Genomic DNA, 25,565 nt, shown 5'->3' with positions numbered 1-25,565 from the left:
TTATACCTTCTGGTGATAAATTAGATAAACCTTCCATTTGAGATTGAAACAAGCTGTCAAGCATCTTAAAACGAAAATGTTTACACCCTTTGAAATGGTAATAATTATGTTTTGTGCTAAAATAATGCAAACAACTTAAACGTCGAACAGTTTATAGACACAAGCATTTTAATTCAGCATCTTTAAATCTTAATTAGAGTAAGTGGATCCCCAGAGAGACTATATAGGTTTTAATATCCATCCTCTCTGGTGTGATGCCGCATGGGAAGATCTGTGTCGCTCTGAGGTGGAGAATTATAATGAATTCATTAATACATATTTGGCTTAGTTCATGGCCATTACATTAATCAAAACAACTATTTTATCTCCCTCAACCTATATCTGATCTCTGAGCACAGAAGACACCATCAAGTCATGTAGCTAGACTGGAGACCCCATCAAGTCATGTAGCTAGACTGGAGACACCATCAAGTCATGTAGCTAGACTGGAGACACCATCAAGTCATGTAGCTAGACTGGAGACACCATCAAGTCATGTAGCTAGACTGGAGACACCAAGTCATGTAGCTAGACTGGAGACACCATCAAGTCATGTAGCTAGACTGGAGACACCATCAAGTCATGTAGCTAGACTGGAGACACCATCAAGTCATGTAGCTAGACTGGAGACACCATCAAGTAATGTAGCTAGACTGGAGACACCATCAAGTCATGTAGCTAGATTAAAGACATAATAAAGTAATGTAGCTAGACTGAATCAACTTAGTCAGTGATGAATGTTGATTTGCTCTGTCGAACAGATATTATTACTGGTTGATAGCTGATATCGGTCCACCATTTTATGTACATGTACTAACGATGCTGTCTGGGGAGAGAACAATAGCCCTTGTATTGTATGGACAGGACCGTGTCCTACAGAAATCTAATCAATCTTATTTATATAATAATAATAATATAATATGCCATTTAGCAGATGCTTTTATCCAAAGCGACTTACAGTCATGCGCGCATACATTTTTACGTATGGGTGGTCCCGGGGATCGAACCCACTACCCTGGCTTTACAAGCGCCATGCTCTACCAATTGAGCTACAGAGGACAAACCACTCCTGAGAGAGTGAATTATTTAATGAGTTCTCTTTAGTCTGAAACCAGAGCGTAATTAAATTGCAATAAAATAACATTAGGGCTGACAGGGCTATTAGGAAGTTGTTGTAATTTACTGCTCTTTGGGGTTCCTGTCCGGGGCTTCTACTGCGACTAACAACCTTCACCTCCCAGACTCAGAAAACCAAGGAAATGTCTGCCATCTAGTGGCTGAAAAACAGACTTGCTAGGAGTTAGGCTTTGCATGGGGCGTTGATACCTTCGCTGTAGCCTTGGAAGCACAGGCTTTGCTCACTTCGAAAACGAGATTTAGAAGGACAGCTTCACAATAATACCCTTAAGCCGCAATAAGACACAAGATCATTAAAACACTTTTTTAATATTTATTAGTATTGTCAAAAGGAAGTTCATGTAGACAATCTCTTTTTAGTTCTGTGAAACTAATTCCCCAGACATCTTTAAAATAAAGTAGAATGCTGAAAGAAAGAAAGCTCTGACAGCGTGGACCTACTCCACCAAGTAAACATGGTTACCATGACAAAGTAGACCCCCCCAAAAAAACCACCAAACAGGCTACACAACCACAGAAAGACTTTATCTAACGGAGGCACATAAGGTTTATTTCAGATCTTATGGTGTTACAAAATCCACACACACTATGCTGGGATGAAAAGGCACTGATTTGTTGATTTGAAATGAGACCATTAAATCAGATAATAGTTCTACTAATACTGTGGTAATAACATGATGGATTCTTATTACTTTGAAAAGCACAAAGCTACTGAGGTGGAAGATTCTGAAAGAGCCATGGAAGTGGGGGAAAACAGTTGAAAACACTTAACAATACCAACGTTTCAATATCTACAGGTCTGGAAACAGTTGAAAAACACTTAACAATACCAACACCAGAGCTACGTTTCACTATCTACAGGTCTGGAAACAGTTGAAAACACTTAACACTACCAACACCAGAGCTACGTTTCACTATCTACAGGTCTGGATACAGTAACCATTAAATCTATCCATAGTGGAAAGCAACAGATGCATTGACTAACTGTTACACGGTTATGGAACATCATCCTCTAGTACTGCAGTCAGCTACACAGTGGTTTAAACAGGAGCGCTACAGTATTGCTCAGTACACTCCCAAGGGCCGTATTCCGTCTGGGATCGCTGAAGCGTGATACGGATTGAATTTAGGAGCCCTAAATCCCACAACAGTCCAACAACGAGTGATAAAACCAAATAGGTCACAAAGAGGAGTGTGTAACGGTCTGTCTTCATGATGGGGATCCAGCCAGGTCAGTCTCCATGATGGGGATCCAGCCAGGTCAGTCTCCATGATGGGGATCCAGCCAGGTCTGTCTCCATGATGGGGATCCAGCCAGGTCAGTCTCCATGATGGGGATCCAGCCAGGTCAGTCTGCATGATGGGGATCCAGCCAGGTCAGGCTCCATGATGGGGATCCAGCCAGGTCAGGCTCCATGATGGGGATCCAGCCAGGTCAGTCTCCATGATGGGGATCCAGCCAGGTCAGTCTCCATGATGGGGATCCAGCCAGACCAGGTCAGGAGGTCAGGTCAGTCTCCATGATGGGGATCCAGCCAGGTCAGTCTCCATGATGGGGATCCAGCCAGGTCAGGCTCCATGATGGGGATCCAGCCAGGTCAGTCTCCATGATGGGGATCCAGCCAGGTCAGTCTCCATGATGGGGATCCAGCCAGACCAGGTCAGGAGGTCAGGTCAGTCTCCATGATGGGGATCCAGCCAGGTCAGTCTCCATGATGGGGATCCAGCCAGACCAGTCTCCATGATGAGGATCCAGCCAGGTCAGTCTCCATGATGGGGATCCAGCCAGGTCAGTCTCCATGATGGGGATCCAGCCAGGTCAGTCTCCATGATGGGGATCCAGCCAGGTCAGTCTCCATGATGGGGATCCAGCCAGGTCAGTCTCCATGATGGGGATCCAGCCAGACCAGGTCAGGAGGTCAGTAGTCATACTCCTTGTCTATAAACTTGGCCATGGTGGACAGCTGGATGTTGGTTGTGCCCTCATAAATGGTCCCTGTACAGTTACAAACATGGAAAAACAGCTTATGACAATTACACCATCCTGGAATAGGAGATTATAGATGACATGTTATTAGCGATGTCCACAAATTCCACCAAGAATGAAAATGGAGTTTTCCTAAAAATCAGTGGGTACTGGACAAAGGAGAAACAGTTAACTTAAGACTGTCTAACTGCAACTCGATATGCCAAAATCTCTGCCGTCAACAGCCAAAGTGGAACCAACCGATGAAAGCAAAAGTGTCATTGTGTGGTAAAAGCTTCCTGGGTCGTACCCTGGTTGAATGGCCCTCTGTCTCTCTCTGGGTGCGTCCCAACTGCAACCCTATCCTCCATACAGTGCACTACTTTAGACCGGTGCTGCGGTCAAAACAAATGCACTAAATATGGTTTAAGATGCCATTTTGGACGCAGCCTCTCTCTCCTCGCACACCAAGGTCAGATCAGACAGAGGAATTCCTATAGGGTCAGATTACCACGCCTCCTGTGTAGCACAGCACCACCCCCTCCCCACTCCACCTTGCTGAGGCCCAATAACTAGCTAGCTAACTGGAGTCATGACGTTCCTAAACACCACCCCCTCCCCACTCCACCTTGCTGAGGCCCAATAACTAGCTAGCTAACTGGAGTCATGACCTTCCTAAACACCACCCCCTCCCCACTCCACCTTGCTGAGGCCCAATAACTAGCTCGCTAACTGGAGTCATGACGTTCCTAAACACCACCCCCTCCCCACTCCACCTTGCTGAGGCCCAATAACTAGCTAGCTAACTGGAGTCATGACGTTCCTAAACACCACCCCCTCCCCACTCCACCTTGCTGAGGCCCAATAACTAGCTAGCTAACTGGAGTCATGACCTTCCTAAACACCACCCCCTCCCCACTCCACCTTGCTGAGGCCCAATAACTAGCTAGCTAACTGGAGTCATGACGTTCCTAAACACCACCCCCTCCCCACTCCACCTTGCTGAGGCCCAATAACTAGCTAGCTAACTGGAGTCATGACGTTCCTAAACACGACCTCACAGAGTCATGTTACCCCCGGGTTGCATAGCAACAGTACAGGATCGCTTTGGAAGTAGCCATGGAAACGTACCTATTTTACAATCTCTGTAGTATTTCTCAATAGGGTAGTCTTTGGTGAAGCCTACCCCTCCCATCCACTCTATGCATTTTGATGTGGTCAACGTTGCGACCTAATTCATGGAGGAAGGAACAATAAAACATATTGTTAAACACAAATACTGTGATGCTGTGGTATGAAATAGTTGGATTTGCACCATTCATTCCCTCTATTAGAAGACAGCAGGGTTCTGATACAGGACCAGTCTAGTGATTATTCTCCTACTCTGAGAATAATGGGCCTACTTCTCTACATTCAGCTCACCTCTGAGGTGAAGTACTTGGCCATGCAGGCCTCCTTGATGAAGGGTCTTCCTGCCTCCTTCAGCCGGGCAGCGTTGTAGGTCAGCAACCTGGCAGCCTCTATCTGGGTGGCTACATGGGCAATCTGGTGCTGCATGGCCTGCAACACATTATAGAACATCCTTTAGATGTGGGCTATCCGGTGCTGCAACACATTATAGAACATCCTTTAGATGTGGGCTATCCGGTGCTGTGTGGCATGCAACACATTATAGAACATCCTTTAGATGTGGGCTATCTGGTGCTGCAACACATTACAGAACATCCTTTAGATGTGGGCAATCTGGTGCTGCATGGCCTGCAACACATTATAGAACATCCTTTAGATGTGGGCTATCTGGTGCTGCAACACATTACAGAACATCCTTTAGATGTGGGCAATCTGGTGCTGCATGGCCTGCAACACATTATAGAACATCCTTTAGATGTGGGCAATCTGGTGCTGCGTGGCCTGCAACACATTATAGAACATCCTTTAGATGTGGGCAATCTGGTGCTGCAACACATTACAGAACATCCTTTAGATGTGGGCTATCCGGTGCAACGTGGCCTGCAACACATTATAGAACATCCTTTAGATGTGGGCTATCCGGTGCTGCAACACATTATAGAACATCCTTTAGATGTGGGCTATCTGGTGCTGCAACACATTATAGAACATCCTTTAGATGTGGGCAATCTGGTGCTGCGTGGCCTGCAACACATTATAGAACATCCTTTAGATGTGGGCTATCCGGTGCTGCAACACATTATAGAACATCCTTTAGATGTGGGCTATCCGGTGCTGCAACACATTATAGAACATCCTTTAGATGTGGGCTATCCGGTGCTGCAACACATTATAGAACATCCTTTAGATGTGGGCTATCCGGTGCTGCAACACATTATAGAACATCCTTTAGATGTGGGCTATCCGGTGCTGCAACACATTATATAAGCATCATGCTCAGTTGGTAGAGCATGGTGCTTGCAATGCCAGGGCCATGGGTTCGATACCCGCTGGGGCCAGCCAGGCTAAAATGTATGCAGGCATGACTAAGTGGCTTTGGATAAAAGCGTCCGCTAAATGGCCTCTATTATTATATTAAAACAGAGCACAATGGAGGCTTTTAAAATAAGCACAAAGATTAGTTTTATAAAAGCCAGTAAGCCACACACTGGTAATAGCAGCAACGCCTACAAGTGCGGAAACATGAATGTGATGACCGAGAAGTTGATAAAATGTTTTAATGAATATGTTTTACCTGGAAGTCGAAGATGCGTTTGCCAAACTGAACCCTCTGTCTGGTGTAGGGAACCGCCTGGTCGAAGCAGCCCTGAGCCAGTCCCAGCATCTGGGCAGCGATCCCAATCCTGCCTTCATTCAGCATGCCGATGGCGTACTTGTATCCGTGGCCGATCTGACCCAAGATGTTCTTCTCAGGAACCTTCAACAAATCAGAATCACCTTTATTTGCAAAGTACATTTCCACATACCCAGAATTTGAAGTGTTGGTGCCAGCAATAGACAAAATATTAGGGCTGTCCCAAACAAACAAAAAACCTTGACCAAGAGTCCGCTGTTCTTTCGACCAATCCATTGGTTGAAATGTGAAAACGTGTATTTTTTTCATATATAGTCACACCCCTTCTGTTTTAATAAAATCAACTATCTGCACTGAGCTTGTCTGATGCTTTAAGCGCTGTTTGATGAAATAATTAAAGACACACAGATGACTGAAGCGGGAGCCTGACGGCACACCGCGCTGTGTAAAACCATAAAAGGTAGCGAGTGCCTGTGTGACTGGAGCACGTTGTCTCGCTCTCCTCCCTGCTGCAGCGACCAGGCACCACAATAGAGTTTATCGCCGTGGTGCCGAAGCTGCAACATCATTACAGCCATTTCTAGGTTTCTTACTTGTTGTTTCTCTGACTGAGAAGTTCTGTTACTAAATCCGTCATTGGCCGTCTAAATCCATCTACTCCCTCAACCCTTGCTCTCTTTACGTGACCAATAGGGCCTGACCTATAGCCGATCATAAATTCACTATAGGTTGGTTGTAACAAACTCCGAACAACCCCAACACATTGACAGCAAAATGGATACTGAGGATATGAATAATAAACTTGAAAACGGGGGGAATGTTTACTGGTTGCTCAGGAGGGAAAGGGGAAGTCACATCTGATTTAGTTGAGGAAACTACTGGAGATCAAGAAAAATGCCCAACAGGTTAGATTACAATAATAATATTATTATTATTATTATTATTATTATTATTATTATTATCTGACCATTTGGAACACTGTTCTAACTCAATTGTTTTTGTAAAGCCTTTATTACTAAAACATGAATGCAATTGCTGACATATTGCAGTTTATTTATAGTTTAGGCTAATTAATTATTCAAGGCTCCCTTTGTTATTTCATTTAAAAACTACAATGCTTGATTGCATTTCTAAAGCATGAATGACTCGTATGTTGTGATGACATGAACAAATGAATGATTGATACAGTAGCCCATATATATATACAGTGAGGGGAAAAAAGTATTTGATCCCCTGCTGATTTTGTACGTTTGCCCACTGACAAAGAAATGATCAGTCTATAATTTTAATGGTAGGTTTATTTGAACAGTGAGAGACAGAATAACAACAAAAAAATCCAGAAAAACGCATGTCAAAAATGTTATAAATTGATTTGCATTTTAATGAGGGAAATAAGTATTTGACCCCCTCTCAATCAGAAAGATTTCTGGCTCTCAGGTGTCTTTTATACAGGTAACGAGCTGAGATTAGGAGCACACTCTTAAAGGGAGCGCTCCTAATCTCAGCTTGTTACCAGTATAAAAGACACCTGTCCACAGAAGCAATCAATCAATCAGATTCCAAACTCTCCAACATGGCCAAGACCAAAGAGCTCTCCAAGGATGTCAGGGACAAGATTGTAGACCTACACAAGGCTGGAATGGGCTACAAGACCATCTCCAAGCAGCTTGGTGAGAAGGTGACAACAGTTGGTGCGATTATTCGCAAATGGAAGAAACACAAAAGAACTGTCAATCTACCTCGGCCTGGGGCTCCATGCAAGATCTCACCTCGTGGAGTTGCAATGATCATGAGAACGGTGAGGAATCAGCCCAGAACTACACGGGAGGATCTTGTCAATGATCTCAAGGCAGCTGGGACCATAGTCACCAAGAAAACAATTGGTAACACACTACGCCGTGAACGACTGAAATCCTGCGGCGCCTGCAAGGTCCCCCTGCTCAAGAAAGCACATATACAGGCCCGTCTGAAGTTTGCCAATGAACATCTGAATGATTCAGAGGAGAACTGGGTGAAAGTGTTGTGGTCAGATGAGACCAAAATCGAGCTCTTTGGCATCAACTCAACTCGCCGTGTTTGGAGGAGGAATGCTGCCTATGACCCCAAGAACACCATCAAACATTTAGGTGGAAACATTATGCTTTGGGGGTGTTTTTCTGCTAAGGGGACAGGACAACTTCACCGCATCAAAGGGACGATGGACGGGGCCATGTACCGTCAAATCTTGGATGAGAACCTCCTTTCCTCAGCCAGGGCATTGAAAATGGGTCGCGGATGGGTATTCCAGCATGACAATGACCCAAAACACACGGCCAAGGCAACAAAGGAGTGGCTCAAGAAGAAGCACATTAAGGTCCTGGAGTGGCCTAGCCAGTCTCCAGACTTTAATCCCATTGAAGGTTCGAGTTGCCAAACGTCAGCCTCGAAACCTTAATGACTTGGAGAAGATCTGCAAAGAGGAGTGAGACAAAATCCCTCCTGAGATGTGTGCAAACCTGGTGGCAAACTACAAGAAACATCTGACCTCTGTGATTGCCAACAAGGGTTTTGCCACCAATACTAAGTAATGTTTTGCAGAGGGGTCAAATACTTATTTCCCTCATTAAAATGCAAATCAATTGATAACATTTTTGACATGTGTTTTTCTGGATTTTTGTTGTTGTTATTCTGTCTCTCACTGTTCAAATAAACCTATCATTAAAATTATAGACTGATCATTTCTTTGTCAGTGGGCAAACGTACAAAATCAGCAGGGGATCAAATACTTTTTTCCCCCTCACTGTACGGTATATAGAAATATACACAGTGTACAAAACATTAGGAACATTCCTGTCTCTTCTATAGATGTTATATCCTTGTATTTCTACTGCTGTTTCATCAAAGTGAGTCTCAGAAATTGCTAATATATGAATGTTGTTATCTGATGTTAGTAAGTTATTGATTTCATGAACCTTATTTCTAAGGCTACATATATTAATATGGGCTATTTTCAAATGGCAGCAAACTGAAGCATATCAACATATCCCCATTTCCACAGTGAAGTTTATGAAATGCTGGCCTTATACACTGAGTGGACAAAACATTAGGAACACCCGCTCTTTCCAGGACGTAGACTGACCAGGTGAATCCAGGTGAAAACTATGATCCCTTATTGATGTCACTTGTTGAATCCACTTCAATCAGTGTAGATGAAGGGGAGGAGACGGGTTAAAGAAGGATTGTTAAGCCTTGAGACATAGATTGTGTATGTGTTCCATTCAGAGGGTGAATGGGCAAGACAAAATATTTTAAGTGCCTTTGAACGGGGTATGGTAGTAGGTGCCAGGCGCACCGGTTTGTGTCAAGAACTGCAATGCTGCTGGGTTTTTCACACTCAACAGTTTCCTGTGTTTATCAAGAATGGTCCCCCACCCAAAGGACATCCAGCCAACTAGACACAACTGTGGGAAGCATTGGAGTCAACATGGGCCAGCATCCCTGTGGAACGTTTTTGACACCTTGTAGAGTCCATGCCCCCCGACGAATTGAGGCTGTTATGAGGGCAAAAGGGGGGGGGGGGGGGGGGTGCAATTCAATACTAGAGAGGTGTTCCTAATGTTTTGTCCATTCAGTGTAAGCCTAGATTAGTTACGGTATTAAGACTAAACAGGATGTGCTCTTAGGCCTACAGACAGCTCCATGGTGGTTATACAAGGCTGCTGTACAAAGACTACTAATGATAATGACATGACTTACTATAATGATGATCGTCATCATAACAATAAGAAGGAGATCTAGGAGGGTCTAGGAGCGAGAGCTGCCTGACAAACAGGTGCTGTTAAATTAATAATTTCTGACCATTTGGAACAGTGTAAACACTAAATAAATGATAAGTAATCCCAGAGAGTCTATTCTAATAAAACCTTTATTAGAGCATAATATTACAGAAGTTGTGAAATCGCTTTATCCTACATGTTGTGGTTGCGTGAGGCTTGGTGCTCACGGACTCGGCGGGCTATTAAACAAACACTGAAACAGGCAACAGAAGCAGGATCTGTCTTATTTCTGTAGATATGGATGATTTATAAAGCCAGGCCCATTTAACAGTTATTGATTATAGCCCTAATTAGGGTTTCCTCCCTCTATACTTTTCTTAGACAATTAAGGCAAAGGGCTGTTCTAGTCTCCCAACTCCGCTGCTGCCTCCGCCACATTGTTCTCAACACCAATATGCTGGTTAACTTTGCACATAGCAACATGGTCTAGGGAAAGGCGCCAATTCAATGGCGCACTGAAGATCATGGTTCAGAATCGATCCAGGTTGAGAGGACAGGTTGAAGAGGCTACCTACCTTGACGTTATCCAGGTTGAAGAGGTCCCTACCTTGATGTTATCCAGGTTGAAGAGGCTTCCTACCTTGATGTTATCCAGGTTGAGAGGACAGGTTGAAGAGGCTACCTACCTTGACGTTATCCAGGTTGAAGAGGTCCCTACCTTGATGTTATCCAGGTTGAAGAGGCTTCCTACCTTGATGTTATCCAGGTTGAGAGGACAGGTTGAAGAGGCTACCTACCTTGATGTTATCCAGGTTGAGAGGACAGGTTGAAGAGGCTACCTACCTTGATGTTATCCAGGTTGAGAGGACAGGTTGAAGAGGTCCCTACCTTGATGTTATCCAGGTTGAGAGGACAGGTTGAAGAGGCTACCTACCTTGATGTTATCCAGGTTGAGAGGACAGGTTGAAGAGGCTACCTACCTTGATGTTATCCAGGTTGAGAGGACAGGTTGAAGAGGCTCTCAGACCCAGTTTGTTCTCCTTCTTGCCGATCTGAAGCCCCTCTGCGTCTCTGTCCACGATGAAGCAGGTGATGCCTCTGTGACCCTGTCAACCAGGAGGAAGATACCGTCATTTCCTGTTTCATACAAATCAAATCAAACTTTATTGGTCACAGACACAGGTTCCAGCAGGGTGTAAACCAGGAAGGAGCTGCATCCTAGGAGCTACCTCAACAGGACATATCAAACTCCCCTACAGCCAGTAGACAAACACTAACATAACTACCACATTTACATTTTACATTTTAGTAATTGCTCTTATCCAGAGCGATTTACAGTTAGTGAATACATTATTATTTATTTTTTTCCATACTGGCCCCCCGTGGGAATCGAACCCACAACCCTGGCGTTGCAAACGCCATGCTCTATCAACTGAGCTACATCCCTGCCAGCCATTCCCTCCCCTACCCTGGACGACGCTGGGCCAATTGTGCGCCGCCCATGAGTCTCCCGGTCCCGGCCGGCTGCGACAGAGCCTGGATTCAAACCAGGATCTCTAGTGGCACAGCTAGAGGCTGTGATGCAGTGCCTTAGACCACTGCGCCACTCAGGCTGGAAGGATTTGAAATAACTAAGTTACCCGACCATGAGGCCTGGAAATCAGGGTTACGTTCATTAGACATGAAACGGAAGAAGAAGAAAAACTCCAAAACAGAGTGAACTATCTGAACTTGTCCAATAATAAATGACCGTTTTCATTTTCCGTTGCACAGCGTTTTAAAAATGTAACGGTATTCGGTGTGCCCTAATGAAGAAGACCCTGTTGTTGTTGTTGTTGTTGTTGTTGTGACTGGCGTGGGTTTGAACTCACAGCAGACGGGTCCACGTTGGCCATCACCAGAAACACCCCAGCATGCTCTGCATTACTGATCCACATCTTGGAACCATTGATGAGGTAATAGTCCCCGTGTTTGTCAGCGCGCGTCTTCAGAGAGAAGGCATCGCTCCCCGACTCTGCTTCTGACAGGCAGAAACTACCAACCTACAGTACAGGACAACAGGCTATTAGTATCATTACATGGAGGGGACACAGTGCCTTCAGAAAGTATTCATACCCCCCTTCACCAATGTTCCCTCAAATGTTTTGGGGCACTGAGCAAATTGTATGTCTTGTGAGCGGAAACTTGAACATTGTGAGAATTTTGTTCAACTTCCGGTGCGTGTTTCCAGTGAACACTGAGGCTGTACCTTAACAGTTTTAGACAGTAGCCAACAGGCTGTACCCTGACAGTTTTAGACAGTAGCCAACAGGCTGTATCCTGACAGTTTTAGACAGTAGCCAACAGGCTGTATCCTGACAGTTTTAGACAGTAGCCAACAGGCTGTACCCTGACAGTTTTAGACAGTAGCCAACAGGCTGTATCCTGACAGTTTTAGACAGTAGCCAACAGGCTGTACCCTGACAGTTTTAGACAGTAGCCAACAGGCTGTATCCTGACAGTTTTAGACAGTAGCCAACAGGCTGTACCCTGACAGTTTTAGACAGTAGCCAACAGGCTGTATCCTGACAGTTTTAGACAGTAGCCAACAGGCTGTATCCTGACAGTAGCCAACAGGCTGTATCCTGACAGTTTTAGACAGTAGCCAACAGGCTGTATCCTGACAGTTTTAGACAGTAGCCAACAGGCTGTATCCTGACAGTAGCCAACAGGCTGTATCCTGACAGTTTTAGACAGTAGCCAACAGGCTGTATCCTGACAGTTTTAGACAGTAGCCAACAGGCTGTATCCTGACAGTTTTAGACAGTAGCCAACAGGCTGTACCCTGACAGTTTTAGACAGTAGCCAACAGGCTGTATCCTGACAGTTTTAGACAGTAGCCAACAGGCTGTACCCTGACAGTTTTAGACAGTAGCCAACAGGCTGTATCCTGACAGTTTTAGACAGTAGCCAACAGGCTGTATCCTGACAGTAGCCAACAGGCTGTATCCTGACAGTTTTAGACAGTAGCCAACAGGCTGTATCCTGACAGTTTTAGACAGTAGCCAACAGGCTGTATCCTGACAGTAGCCAACAGGCTGTACCCTGACAGTTTTAGACAGTAGCCAACAGGCTGTACCCTGACAGTTTTAGACAGTAGCCAACAGGCTGTATCCTGACAGTTTTAGACAGTTCGCTCTGATCGCTCTACATGATCAGAAGCTTCATTCAAACTTACTAGTACACCCTTTGTATGATAAATCAAAACACATAGGCCACATTTTATCCTCTCGGCTAGTGTTTTATATTCTAACTGTATTTAAACCAGGAAAGACCCATGAGGCTAGAAACCTGTTTAATAAAAATCAATACAACAACATGCAATCTGTTAAGTCACTCACCATGTCTGTTGACAGTCGGCTGAGGTACTGTTCTTTCTGGACTGCGGTCCCCAGCTTGGCGAAGAGCGTGTTGATGAGGGTGTTCTGGATGTCACATAGCACGGCCACAGAGGCGTCCACCTTGGCCAGCTCCTCAATGACCAGGATGGAGGAGAAGAACGTGGAGCCGGTGCCTCCGTACTCTGGGTCGATCTCAATGCCCATCAGCTGGGAAGTTACATTTACATTTTAGTCATTTAGCAGACGCTCTTATCCAGAGCGACTTACAGTTAGTGAGTGCATACATTATTTTTCTTTTCATACTGGCCCCCTGTGGGAATCGAACCCACAACCCTGGCGTTGCAAACGCCATGCTCTACCAACTGAGCTACATCCCTGCTGGCCATTCCCTCCCCTACCCTGGACGACGCTGGGCCAATTGTGCGCCGCCCCATGGGTCTCCCGGGCACGGCCGGCTACGACAGAGCCTGGATTCGAACCAGGATCTCTAGTGGCACAGCTAGCACTGCGATGCAGTGCCTTAGACCACTGCGCCAGAAAGATCTGACAAATTCATGGGAAATACTCAAGTACGTACAACAGGGGAGTGTTCAGGAGGGCACACTGTAGCTAAACGCTTTAATACAGAATAAGAACGTTAATGTCCAGGTAGTCTCTCCCTGTTTTAGTCCATTTTCTTCTGTTTGGTGTCTCATGAACATGACGGAGGTTAGGGTTAGGGGCAATTCAACGATAACAGAAATTATGCTGAGATTTCCAAATGTTACCATACAAAAACTATTTATTTTCAAAGGTTAACAAACATACAACTCTATGCACAAGGACTAATTAACAATTTCCATTGTACAAAAATAAATTCTCTAGCAGAACTGTGCCGATGCAAAGTTAGGTAACGCTTTCCAAAAACTCAAATATACACTGAGTGTACAAAACATTAGGAACACATTCCTAATATTGAGTTGCACCCCCTTTTTCCCCTCGGAACAACCTCAATTCATTGGGGCATGGACTCCACAGGGATGCTGGCCCATGTTGACTCCAATGCTTCCCACAGTTGTGTCAAGTTGGCTGATGTCCTTTGGGTGGTGGAACATTCTTGATAAACACAGGAATCTGTTGAGCGTGAAAAACCCAGCAGCGTTGCAGTTCTTGACACAAACCGGTGCGCCTGGCACCTACTACCATACCCCGTTCAAAGGCACTTAAATATTTTGTCTTGCCCATTCACCCTCTGAATGGCACACATACACAATCTATGTCTCAAGGCTTAAAAATCATTATTTAACCTGTCTCCTCCCCTTCATCTACACTGATTGAAGTGGATTTAACACATGACATCAATAAGGGACCATAGCGTTCACCTGGATTGACATGGTCAGTCTATGTCACAGAAAGTTTTGTACACTCAGTGTCTGTTCCGAATTAAGATTCAAAGATGTCTGCAGAAAGAAATCAGGTATCAGCCGACTCCACCTAATTTGTTAAAATATATTTTGGTTATTGAACTACACTAAGTTAAGTGGATTTACATCAGGTAACAGAATTACGGTAACGGAATTACATCATGGGTCCCTGATCTGTATTCTACAGAAATGCATAATTATGGATATGAATAATATCGTTCTCTTCATGGATAATAATCTCCTTTGCATATTTGGGTATTATTCTACACAATGGCTATTATTCTAATGAGCTCCGCCCCCAAACAAGACCAAATTTGGTTGGTCCGGACCAGACCAAATCTGAACCAATCATAGATGTCTAATGTTTCACAGGTTTGGACATCACAGTACAGCACAGTATAGTTCAGTACAGTAGATATGTTCAGTGCAGTACATTATACTGTGCTCTACTGTGCAATCAAAAATCTACATCTGTGGACGTTGAAATCAAGGCCAGGGCGGACTGACAAATTGCAGTGGGTGAGGATGCTTGCTACAGTAAATGGAACGAGGGTAGGTGTCAGTAAGTAAGATTGTGAAAACATTCTGGACAGTCTTGCTTCGACCACCAGACAACAGAAAGAGAAAGAAAACAGTTTGGCCTATGAGCTGAACATAACAGTATACCAGTGGAAGGAGGACAGTAGCAGGAGACCCTATGAGCTGAACATAACAGTATACCAGTGGAAGGAGGACAGTATCAGGAGACCCTATGAGCTGAACATAACAGTATACCAGTGGAAGGGAGGACAGTAGCAGGAGACCCTATGAGCTGAACATAACAGTATACCAGTGGAAGGGAGGACAGTAGCAGGAGACCCTATGAGCTGAACATAACAGTATACCAGTGGAAGGAGGACAGTATCAGGAGACCCTATGAGCTGAACATAACAGTATACCAGTGGAAGGGAGGACAGTAGCAGGAGACCCTATGAGCTGAACATAACAGTATACCAGTGGAAGGGAGGACAGTAGCAGGAGACCCTATGAGCTGAACATAACAGTATACCAGTGGAAGGGAGGACAGTAGCAGGAGACCCTATGAGCTGAACATAACAGTATACCAGTGGAAGGAGGACAGTAGCAGGAGACCCTATGAGCTGAACATAACAGTATACCAGTGGAAGGAGGACAGTAGCAGGAGACCCTATGAGCTGAACATAACAGTATACCAGTGGAAGGAGGACAGTAGCAGGAGACCCTATGAGCTGAACATAACAGTATACCAGTGGAAGGAGGACAGTAGCAGGAGACCCTATGAGCTGAACATAACAGTATACCAGTGGAAGGGAGGACAGTAGCAGGAGACCCTATGAGCTGAACATAACAGTATACCAGTGGAAGGAGGACAGTAGCAGGAGACCCTATGAGCTGAACATAACAGTATACCAGTGGAAGGAGGACAGTAGCAGGAGACCCTATGAGCTGAACATAACAGTATACCAGTGGAAGGAGGACAGTAGCAGGAGACCCTATGAGCTGAACATCACAGTATACCAGTGGAAGGGAGGACAGTAGCAGGAGACCCTATGAGCTGAACATAACAGTATACCAGTGGAAGGGAGGACAGTAGCAGGAGACCCTATGAGCTGAACATAACAGTATACCAGTGGAAGGAGGACAGTAGCAGGAGACCCTATGAGCTGAACATAACAGTATACCAGTGGAAGGGAGGACAGTAGCAGGAGATCCTATGAGCTGAACATAACAGTATACCAGTGGAAGGGAGGACAGTAGCAGGAGACCCTATGAGCTGAACATAACAGTATACCAGTGGAAGGGAGGACAGTAGCAGGAGACCCTATGAGCTGAACATAACAGTATACCAGTGGAAGGGAGGACAGTAGCAGGAGACCCTATGAGCTGAACATAACAGTATACCAGTGGAAGGGAGGACAGTAGCAGGAGACCCTATGAGCTGAACATAACAGTATACCAGTGGAAGGGAGGACAGTAGCAGGAGACCCTATGAGCTGAACATAACAGTATACCAGTAGAAGGGAGGACAGTAGCAGGAGACCCTATGAGCTGAACATAACAGTATACCAGTGGAAGGGAGGACAGTAGCAGGAGACCCTATGAGCTGAACATAACAGTATACCAGTGGAAGGGAGGACAGTAGCAGGAGACCCTATGAGCTGAACATAACAGTATACCAGTGGAAGGGAGGACAGTAGCAGGAGACCCTATGAGCTGAACATCACAGTATACCAGTGGAAGGAGGACAGTAGCAGGAGACCCTATGAGCTGAACATAACAGTATACCAGTGGAAGGGAGGACAGTAGCAGGAGACCCTATGAGCTGAACATAACAGTATACCAGTGGAAGGAGGACAGTAACAGGAGACCCTATGAGCTGAACATAACAGTATACCAGTGGAAGGAGGACAGTAACAGGAGACCCTATGAGCTGAACATAACAGTATACCAGTGGAAGGAGGACAGTAACAGGTGACTACTATGATTTGCCGTTGTAGCCAATTCAATTGCAGTAATTCTGTGACTTAATTTGGTAACAGAATTACACTTTTAATCACTTAATAATTCATAACCAAAACGTATATCAGTAAAAACTCTAACTAATTGGTAGATCTACCTTTACCTGTTATTTCTGTGAACATTCATTATCCTTCCTCATGAGGGAGAGAAAATTTAAAATATCTTAAAGACACAGTGGGTCTGAAATTATTGACACCCTTGATCAAGAGGAGCAAAAATGACTGTATAAGATAAATAATTCAAATACTGAGCTATATTGTATGCTCAAAAAAATTGTCAATTATATTATTTTCTACTAATACAACTGCTCCGAAAATTTAATTTTGTTTAACAAGCAATACTTTTCTTCTCCAAAAGGTAGGGGTCAAAATCAGCTTTCAATACCTCACCTTGCGAGGATAACTGCACTTAGCTTTAGCTTTCATTTTACCCCCAATTTGACATGCTCCTATGAACTTCACGCTGGTTCTAATCAATTCAAATGTTATTTGTCACATGCGCCGAATACAACAGGTGCAGACCTTACAGTGAAATGCTTACTTACATGCCCTTAACCAACAATGCAGTTTTAAGAAAGAATACCAAAAAAATAAAAATAAAATAAAAGTAACAAATAATTAAAGAGCAGCAGTAAAATAACAGTAGGGAGGCTATATACAGGGGGTACCGGTACAGAGTCAATGTGCGGGGGCACCGGTTGGTCGAGGTAATTGAGGTTATATGTACATGTAGGTAGAGTTATTAAAGTGACTATGCATAGATAATAAACAGAGAGTAGCAGCAGCGTAAAAGAGGGGGGGGGGGGGGGCATGCAAATAGTCTGGGTAGCCATTTTAATAGATGTTCAGGAGTCTTATAGCTTGGGGGTAGAAGCTGTTTAGAAGCCTCTTGGACCTAGACTTGGCGCTCCGGTACCGCTTGCCGTGCGGTAGCAGAGAGAACAGTCTATGACCAGGGTGGCTGGAGTCTTTGCCTAATGACCATAGCATGGAAAGGACAGAAACACATACCCCCTGTTCAAAGAGTGACTTTATCACTTCCGGGTCCATATGAGAGTTTTCGTCCATCTTCGACACAAACGGGATAAGACGCTCCTGTGCAAACTTTTTCACTGTTCAAATATGGGACAGTAAAATGAAATGCAAGTGATTAGATGAACTGAACATAAACAGAATTCATGACAAATGGAGAAATCCATAGCGTGATCCAGTATGTTTATTAAATATTAAAATGTTTGGTTTTAGCGCTCATATATATATATATATATATATATATATATATATATATATATATATATATATATATTTCCTTTGTTGCTCTGCCTAGTGTATATCCTGCATGCTCCAACTCACCAGCATCCCTCATCATCCCCTCCTCCTCAGAGTATGTCTGTAGTGGAGGGTGGGAGACCCCCAGGGCAGCAGCCTGCTCTGCAGACACGTCTGGTTGGGTGGATCTGTTCCGCAGCCCCTGCTGGTACACACTCCATGGTCGGGAAACCTGCCTACCAACCTGAAATTACACGGTTACATTTTCGCTGATGGATGACATGATACAACTTGAGTGTCTAGGCCAAAAGTTCCCACTCTACTCAATCCCAACTAATATTTCCCCGGCGACCCAAACTCCTTGATACGGCAGCCATCCATTTGAATTCAATCCCTTTTTTGATTTGAACGAAACCTTCCATAAATATATTTGCCCATCGTAGAAGTGCTCAGAAAATGACTTTTTGGACATGAATGCCAAAACATTCAAGAGAAATGTGACCTATTTTGCATACCCCACCATACCATCAGACATCCATGTCTTCATCGCTGGAAAAAATAAAACGGTTGAGTTTGATTTCATAAAAGCTTACAAAACATGGTTATCAAACTAACTTATATAATTTCTTGAACTAAATGTTTTTTTATTTTTAAAATATTCACCTTAAATATAAATGATCTAAAACGCGTGAACTCTGTTTTTTTACTTCATATTGGCATATGTTGTAGCCCCACCATTGGTTGAGCCAACATGATCTTGAATACGGGGTGGGTATAATGTTTTGGCTGATAAATGTACTAAAATGGGAATGAAATTGAAAATTTCTACTTTCAAATATGGTTGGAGGTCCAGACATCAGAGAATGTTGACTTGAATGGGAATATCTGTTGTTTTAAATTATCCTGTCAATCCTCCATAGGAAACCTATTGGAATCATAGAAATATAGATTCTAGAATAGACATTACCATTTAAGTAGCCATTCAACGGTGGGTGGACCAGCAGCCATAGTTGTTGTAGTAATTAGAAATAAACATTTCAATTACATTTTAATTTCAATGGTGTACCTGCTAAATTGCAGTGGTCTGAAGGGAGAGGTCCATTCTATAATTTCTATGATTGAAATGACACCCACCCTGTATTCAAGAGCATGTTGTGTCCTAACCAATGGTGGGCACAAGTAGGGAGAAAAAAAAATCTGAGTTTACGCGTTTTTAGATAATTGACCAAGGTATAAAAATGACATTTTTTTATTTAAACTTTTTTTTTCAAGAAATTATAAAGTAGTTTGACAACCCTTGTAAGCTTTTATGATATCAAACTCAACCGTTTATTTTTTCCAGTGATGAAGACATGGATATCTCATGGTATGGTAGGGTATGCAGAATAGGTCAAGCACCTTTAGCTCTTGAATGTTTTGGCAAGTCACTTTCTGAGCACTTCTACAATGGGCAAATACTGTATGTATGGAAGGTTTCGTTCCAATCAAAAGGGATGCTCATTCTCAAATAGATTTACCCTGCGGTCAAACACTACGCCACACACGGACGTTACATTCTTCTCCAAATCAAGTACAGTATGTAGCTAGCGAAAATAGAGCAGCGGAACAATTCAGTTTGAGTCGTCAGGCAACCAAAATATATCCATACTCCAGCATGAGTGAATATGAGAGAGTGGTGGATATATACGGCAAGATAAAAGCAGTGACACTAGCATTACATGTCTTCATGAGTAACTTGTAGTATAACTGACGCAAGCAGTAGCTAACTTGCTATGTAATTACTATTAGCATGCAGCTAGCCAACGCTAGCTAGGTTATGCAATGGGGTAATTTAAAGTTACAAAAGAACACTGGCTAGCTAAGTTCGTATTTCTAATGAAGTACGAACTACACAAAGACAACATATCATAAAACAACAATGTGAACGAAGCAACCGTTTTTTCATTACTATTCGTCTCACCTTAGAGATGGACCTGATCAAGGGCGACGCCATGTTTTCTCTTGTTTACATGTGAGTGTGTTCACTTTTGTATTGACCGGGTGAAACAGTGACCATTGAACAGTTTCGCATCATCACTTGTAGAACGTATCAGCTATTACTCCTGTCTTCAATTATATACGCAGGGCTTCTTTAATCAAATAAACATGTTCCTCTAGGCAAACCCTTCTCTTTCTGCTGTTGTATTTCCAACTAGGAACTTTCACTGACAGCTAGCTATGTTCTTCTAAAATGGGAGTCATTTTAGTGTTGCATAGCTAACGTAGCTACCCTGCTCTCTCTCTTTTGTTTTTTACACAACCAGCTAACTTGTCATCACACATTTCGTTTTTCTAGATAGGGGTCGGAAATGTCCATCTTGACATCGGGCTTAGAATTGACATAATAAACGGATGGGAACACGTAAGTTTACCGCATATATTTTAACGGTGCTGTGATTGACGACCAGCTGGCAAGTAAAATGTCCAGCGCATATTACTATACTAACTAGCTAGCAACGCCGGTAGTAGTGAAGTGATGAGCTGTGTATCAACTGCTGCAGGTCATGTCGCCACTGTTATGAGATGTTTTTGGTGACAACATAATTATCATCGTGACTGACTGTCCACATAATGGATCATGGTTATGGCTAGCCCCTTGATCATGACTCTCAGTATCATTACATTTTAAGAGTCATTGGATGACGGTCGGTCTGAACATTAACACGCACAGCTTGCGGTACGGTTTTGGAAGCATAATAACCTTATCTTTCATATCGGGGAAAAAAGTTACATTGATGCACCTTTATAGGGTTAGGTTCCCACACGGCCATATTACCATGTTACAGCGCTTGTTTACAGAAAACAGACAGAAGACTACCTGTACTAATTAGCTATCTGCATCTAACACCTGTGTGGAAACGGAAGACAGACGCCACAAACTGTTGTCACTGAAAAATACTGTCGGCTGCAACTGTTAAAACCGATTAAAACAGTACAGTAAATGTGTGTTTTGCATTTGTGAAATTATTTTGTTGTGATATGAAAGTAGAGGGATTTATGTTTCTAGAACCGTACCGCAATTGACAATCGCTTCACGTTTAGATGGAGTATTTGGCTGTTTTGGCTTCCAGAGCCAAAATCGCCCTTAAGCAGAACATGTAAGTTCCTTGGACTAAGGAGTAACGTTAGGCTCCTTTAGTCCAATATTGGGCTATAGGTTATGGCATACATGCAGTGGTATTGTGGAAATTGTAACAATATGATTATCACGTGGTTCATTATGTTTAACCATCAATTATTATTGCATTATCTTACAGGTCGCGGTGATCAGAAGTCATCATAATACACCTAGCTTGCCAAATGGATGATGATCTAAAGCCTCTGGATTTCATAAAGGACTTTCAAGAGTACCTGACACAGCAAACACACCATGTCAACATGATCTCCGGCTCCGTCGGTGGGGAGATAGAGCCTGACCACCTCCAAGCTGGTGAGACCCGTTATGAACACATCAAAGAAGTTTACTTGACTTTATGATGCGTCTTTTCAAATGTCCAAAATAGGCCATATCCCTAATTTCCCTAAGCATTCGGGAAATTAAACCAGTGGAACAGGGACCAGCGCTACGGGGAATAGCCTAATAGGTCTGTTTTCATGGTTTTGTAATGGTTTTTAAAATTGTTTGTCATCCAAAACCCGTAGAAATATGGCCGTGTGGGAACCTAACCCATAGTCTGCGTTCCAGCAGGTATATCTCACTGGTCATTCCCAAAGCCAACACCTCCTTTGGCCGCCATTCCTTCCAGTTCTCTGCTGCCAATGACTGGAACGAACTGCAAAAATCTCTGAAGCTGGAGACTCTTATCTCCCTCAATAACTTTAAGCATCAGTTGTCAGAGCACCTTACCGATCACTGCACCTGTACACAGCCTTTCTGAAATTAGCCCACCCAACTACCTCATCCCCATATTGTTATTTATTTTGCTAATTTGCACCCCAGTATCTCTATTTGCACATCATCTTCTGCACATCTATCACTCCAGTGTTAATACTAAATTGTAATTATTTTTGCACTATGGCCTATTTATTGCCTTACCTCCATAACTTACTACATTCGCACACACTGTATATATATTTTCTGTTGTATTTTTTGACTTTATGTTTTGTTTTACCCCATATGTAACTCTGTGTTGTTGTTTTTATCGCACTGCTTTGCTTTATCTTGGCCAGGTCGCAGTTGTAAATGAGAACTTGCTCTCAACTGGCTTCTTACCTGGTTAAATAAAGGTGAAATAAATAATAATAAAAAAAATAAAAAGGGGTTCTCTGGAGGAGCAAGAAGTGGTTTTGCTGTTAAGATACCATATTGTGGAGATATTTACTTAACAAAGATGGCCTAATGCATCTCAAGTGATCTAATGCATCTCAAGCACCAGACATAAACTGGACTGACACTAATGGATTCTGACTAGATTGTCTGCCAGAATCAATTTTTCACCAGGAAATTGATCAGTGTGTCAATGTAAAGTGTGATTTTACAAATCATGCTTCCGGATAAGTTGTAGATGTGATTTGAGCTACAGACCTAGGCTTTTTGTGTGAGGTTGGGTATTGTTACAGGAATCAATTTCGGGTGAAAAAGTGTACTATAAAGTATCTATTCAATTCAATTCTATGTCTTGTCGGCTCCTCTCCCAGTGGCAGCAGCTATCCCGGAGAGTGATCATCAGAATGGGTCAGTGGAAGTCTCTCTGGACGACCGCTCCGGGCTGCTGGTGGACGGCTTCCAGAGGACCTACGACGGCAAGCTCAAGTGTAGCTACTGCAGCTACGCCAGTAAAGGCACCGCTCGCCTGATAGAGCACATCAGAATTCACACAGGTAAAATTGACCATCCTCGTCTGGCATTTGCCCAAAATGCCAGATGGTCAGTCTAACCCCTGCACGGGTCCATATAGTTAGGATCTTATCTTTTTACTTGTGTTTTTATATTGTGTGACGTAACATTTAATGTATGTTATGTACCGAGACGTTCAAATAAACCCCTCTTGGTTGATTTAACAGGAGAGAAGCCTCACCACTGCCAGCTGTGCCCTTTCGCCTCTGCCTACGAGCGCCACCTTGAGGCCCACATGCGCTCCCACACTGGAGAGAAGCCCTACAAGTGTGACCTCTGCTCCTTCCGCTGCAGCGACCGCAGTAACCTGTCCCACCACCGCCGGCGCCGCCACAAGCTTTTACCCACGAAGGGGTCGGGGATGCCCTCCTCCCTCTCCGACAACAAGAAGAAGATGCTGAGCGTCCTACAGAAGAACAGTGGGCTGGGAGGCTACAGCAGACGCCTCCTCATCGACTTCAGCCCTCCCTCCATGGTTGTGGGGAAACCAGACTACCTGAACCATGAGGTGTCTGAGAGCATGGAGAGGCACCGTGGGACTGGAGGAGGAGGAGGAGGAGGAGGAGGAGGCGGGGCCAGTAGGGATGTCCACAGTGACATGATGGTGGTCAGCAATCCACTGAACCAGCTGTCTACGCTGGCAGGTCAGTTGTCCGACCTCCCCCAAGAGGACCAGACCCCTGTGTCTCCCGACAGACTGTCCTGTCACGACGTCAAGCCTTTCCTCATCCAGCAGGAATCTGGTGCACCGATTGCAGTATCGGTGTCTTTGTCCACCAGTCAACGTGGTGCCCACCACCACTACCACCACCGCCACCACCATACCTCCTCCCCAACCAGCCCCGAGGACCTCCAGCCCCCTGCAGGCCATAGCAGGAACTACAGCCCCAGCCCTGTGGACCCAGAACCCAGCAGTGAACACAGTACACACACACACACCAGCTCAGCTAGCATTAGTAACAGCCAGCCCAGTACCCCTGCCCTGCCCGGCAGCACACAGGACCCAGACCCACAGATGCTGCACAGCTGCCAGCACTGCGACACCTACTTCTCGGACAACATCATGTATACCATTCACATGGGTTGCCACGGCTACGAGAACCCCTTCCAGTGCAATATCTGCGGCTGCAAGTGCAGGAACAAGTATGACTTTGCCTGCCACTTTGCTCGCGGGCAGCACAAGCATTGACTGACTTCCAAAGCAACCAAGATGAATTTGAAACGATGTTTGGCGTCTCAGAGAGCACATTAACTTATTCCGGTTATAATAATCTGGGATCAGAGCGAATCTGATCAAGATTTATTTTGTTTTTTAAATTATATAACTTAGAGAGTGATGTTACTTTTAAATGAGAAATTGATGCTTCTATAATGGGAAAGGAATCCGGAGGGTTAGAGACATTTTTTATTTTATTTTTTTATTTCACCTTTATTTAACCAGGTAAGAAGCCAGTTGAGAACAAGTTCTCATTTACAACTGCGACCTGGCCAAGATAAAGCAAAGCAGTGCGATTAAAAACAACAACACAGAGTTACATATGGGGTAAAACAAAACAAAGTCAAAAATACAACATGTGTCCTCCTCGGTGCTATCTGAGAATTTAAAGGAAGTAGGTTCTTATAACTGAATTAGTTACATCAACATTTATGATATTACATGCGAGTGACTAAACTTATAGTAAAATAGCAATTAGCAAGGTATCTGGTTGCTGTGGCTAGATTTGAAACAGTTTTGACCTTGTCTTATGAAGGAAGACCATGTGCATTGGTCCAAAGAGGTGGTCAACATTGACAAACAGACATGCTTTATTATACATTGTGTTGCCACCTACTAGTATCTCACTTTATTGTGAGTGTAAACATAACATTATATCAACGGCTTGAAGTGAATGAGATCTGTCATATTAATGCTTCAGCTTAGACATTATTTCACTCTGTGTTTTACTGTTCTCTGTTGCACATTCTGATTGATTCCATGTTTTCTCTGTTGCACATTCAGATTGATTCCATGTTTTCTCTTTTGCACATTCAGATTGATTCCATGTTTTCTCTTTTGCACATTCAGATTGATTCCATGTTTTCTCTGTTGCACATTCAGATTGATTCCATGTTTTCTCCTAGTAGGTGCTGTCAATCACATCTTTTCTTACCTTCAGCTAGCATTACTGATTTATAATAACTGGTGCTATTTAGCAAATACCTCCTAATTGAACAATGATCTGTAGCTTAAGTGCAATTTGTGTTTGAGCCAAATCATTCAGACTTTGATAAGTCGTACATGACTAAACTTGATTGAAAGGCCAAAGTATTCTTCTGAGCCTTTTTTAAAAGTATTTCAAAGGATCGCATAACAGTTGTAGCATTGTTGGAAATGATTGTGGTCCTTACAATCAGTAATGTAACAGTACCCTTTCTGAGTATTGAAATGATTTGCACAGA

General features: G+C 43.7%; 2 protein-coding genes across 3 annotated transcripts; one reads left to right on the top strand and one right to left on the bottom strand.

Annotated features, from left to right (window-relative positions):
* Positions 1-1,466: 1,466 nt before the first annotated feature.
* LOC311120161 (short/branched chain specific acyl-CoA dehydrogenase, mitochondrial-like) lies at positions 1,467-20,269 on the bottom strand. Its single transcript, XM_084194777.1, has 10 exons — positions 20,211-20,269; positions 18,335-18,494; positions 17,993-18,093; positions 13,042-13,248; positions 11,533-11,703; positions 10,642-10,767; positions 5,847-6,029; positions 4,565-4,702; positions 4,274-4,373; positions 1,467-3,172 (listed from the first exon to the last, which is right to left on the bottom strand). The coding sequence occupies exons 1-10, from the start codon at positions 20,241-20,243 to the stop codon at positions 3,096-3,098; spliced, it is 1,296 nt and encodes a 431-aa protein (XP_084050903.1). The 5' UTR covers positions 20,244-20,269; the 3' UTR covers positions 1,467-3,095.
* Positions 20,270-20,472: 203 nt separating this feature from the next.
* LOC311120153 (zinc finger protein Pegasus-like) lies at positions 20,473-25,565 on the top strand. Of its 2 annotated transcripts, XM_084194771.1 has the most exons (5): positions 20,473-20,651; positions 21,332-21,387; positions 21,547-21,719; positions 22,928-23,110; positions 23,294-25,565. In XM_084194771.1, exons 3-5 carry the CDS (start codon positions 21,590-21,592, stop codon positions 24,313-24,315), a joined length of 1,335 nt encoding a protein of 444 aa, XP_084050897.1. In that variant the 5' UTR covers positions 20,473-20,651; positions 21,332-21,387; positions 21,547-21,589; the 3' UTR covers positions 24,316-25,565. The 2 variants fall into 2 exon arrangements, with proteins under 2 accessions (XP_084050897.1, XP_084050896.1); XM_084194770.1 differs by lacking the exon at positions 21,332-21,387.

Source organism: Coregonus lavaretus (genome assembly GCF_964263955.1).
Source record: "Coregonus lavaretus genome assembly, contig: HAP1_SCAFFOLD_279, whole genome shotgun sequence".
Taxonomy (NCBI): domain Eukaryota; kingdom Metazoa; phylum Chordata; class Actinopteri; order Salmoniformes; family Salmonidae; genus Coregonus; species Coregonus lavaretus.
Note: the sequence above shows the minus strand (reverse complement) of the source record. Positions and strands in the feature narration are given on the sequence as shown.

Excerpts from the sequence above, each read along its gene's own strand:
- LOC311120161 (XM_084194777.1), bottom strand. The coding sequence starts at position 20,243 with ATGGCGTCGCCCTTGATCAGGTCCATCTCTAAG. Across the intron at positions 13,249-17,992 it reads AGTCACTCTTTGAACAGGGG|CTGATGGGCATTGAGATCGA; the intron begins GTATGTGTTTCT and ends GTAACTTCCCAG. Across the intron at positions 4,374-4,564 it reads CCAAGTACTTCACCTCAGAG|GTCGCAACGTTGACCACATC; the intron begins GTGAGCTGAATG and ends TCCATGAATTAG.
- LOC311120153 (XM_084194770.1), top strand. The coding sequence starts at position 21,590 with ATGGATGATGATCTAAAGCCTCTGGATTTCATAAAGGACTTTCAAGAG. Across the intron at positions 21,720-22,927 it reads GCCTGACCACCTCCAAGCTG|TGGCAGCAGCTATCCCGGAG; the intron begins GTGAGACCCGTT and ends CTCCTCTCCCAG. Across the intron at positions 23,111-23,293 it reads GCACATCAGAATTCACACAG|GAGAGAAGCCTCACCACTGC; the intron begins GTAAAATTGACC and ends TTGATTTAACAG.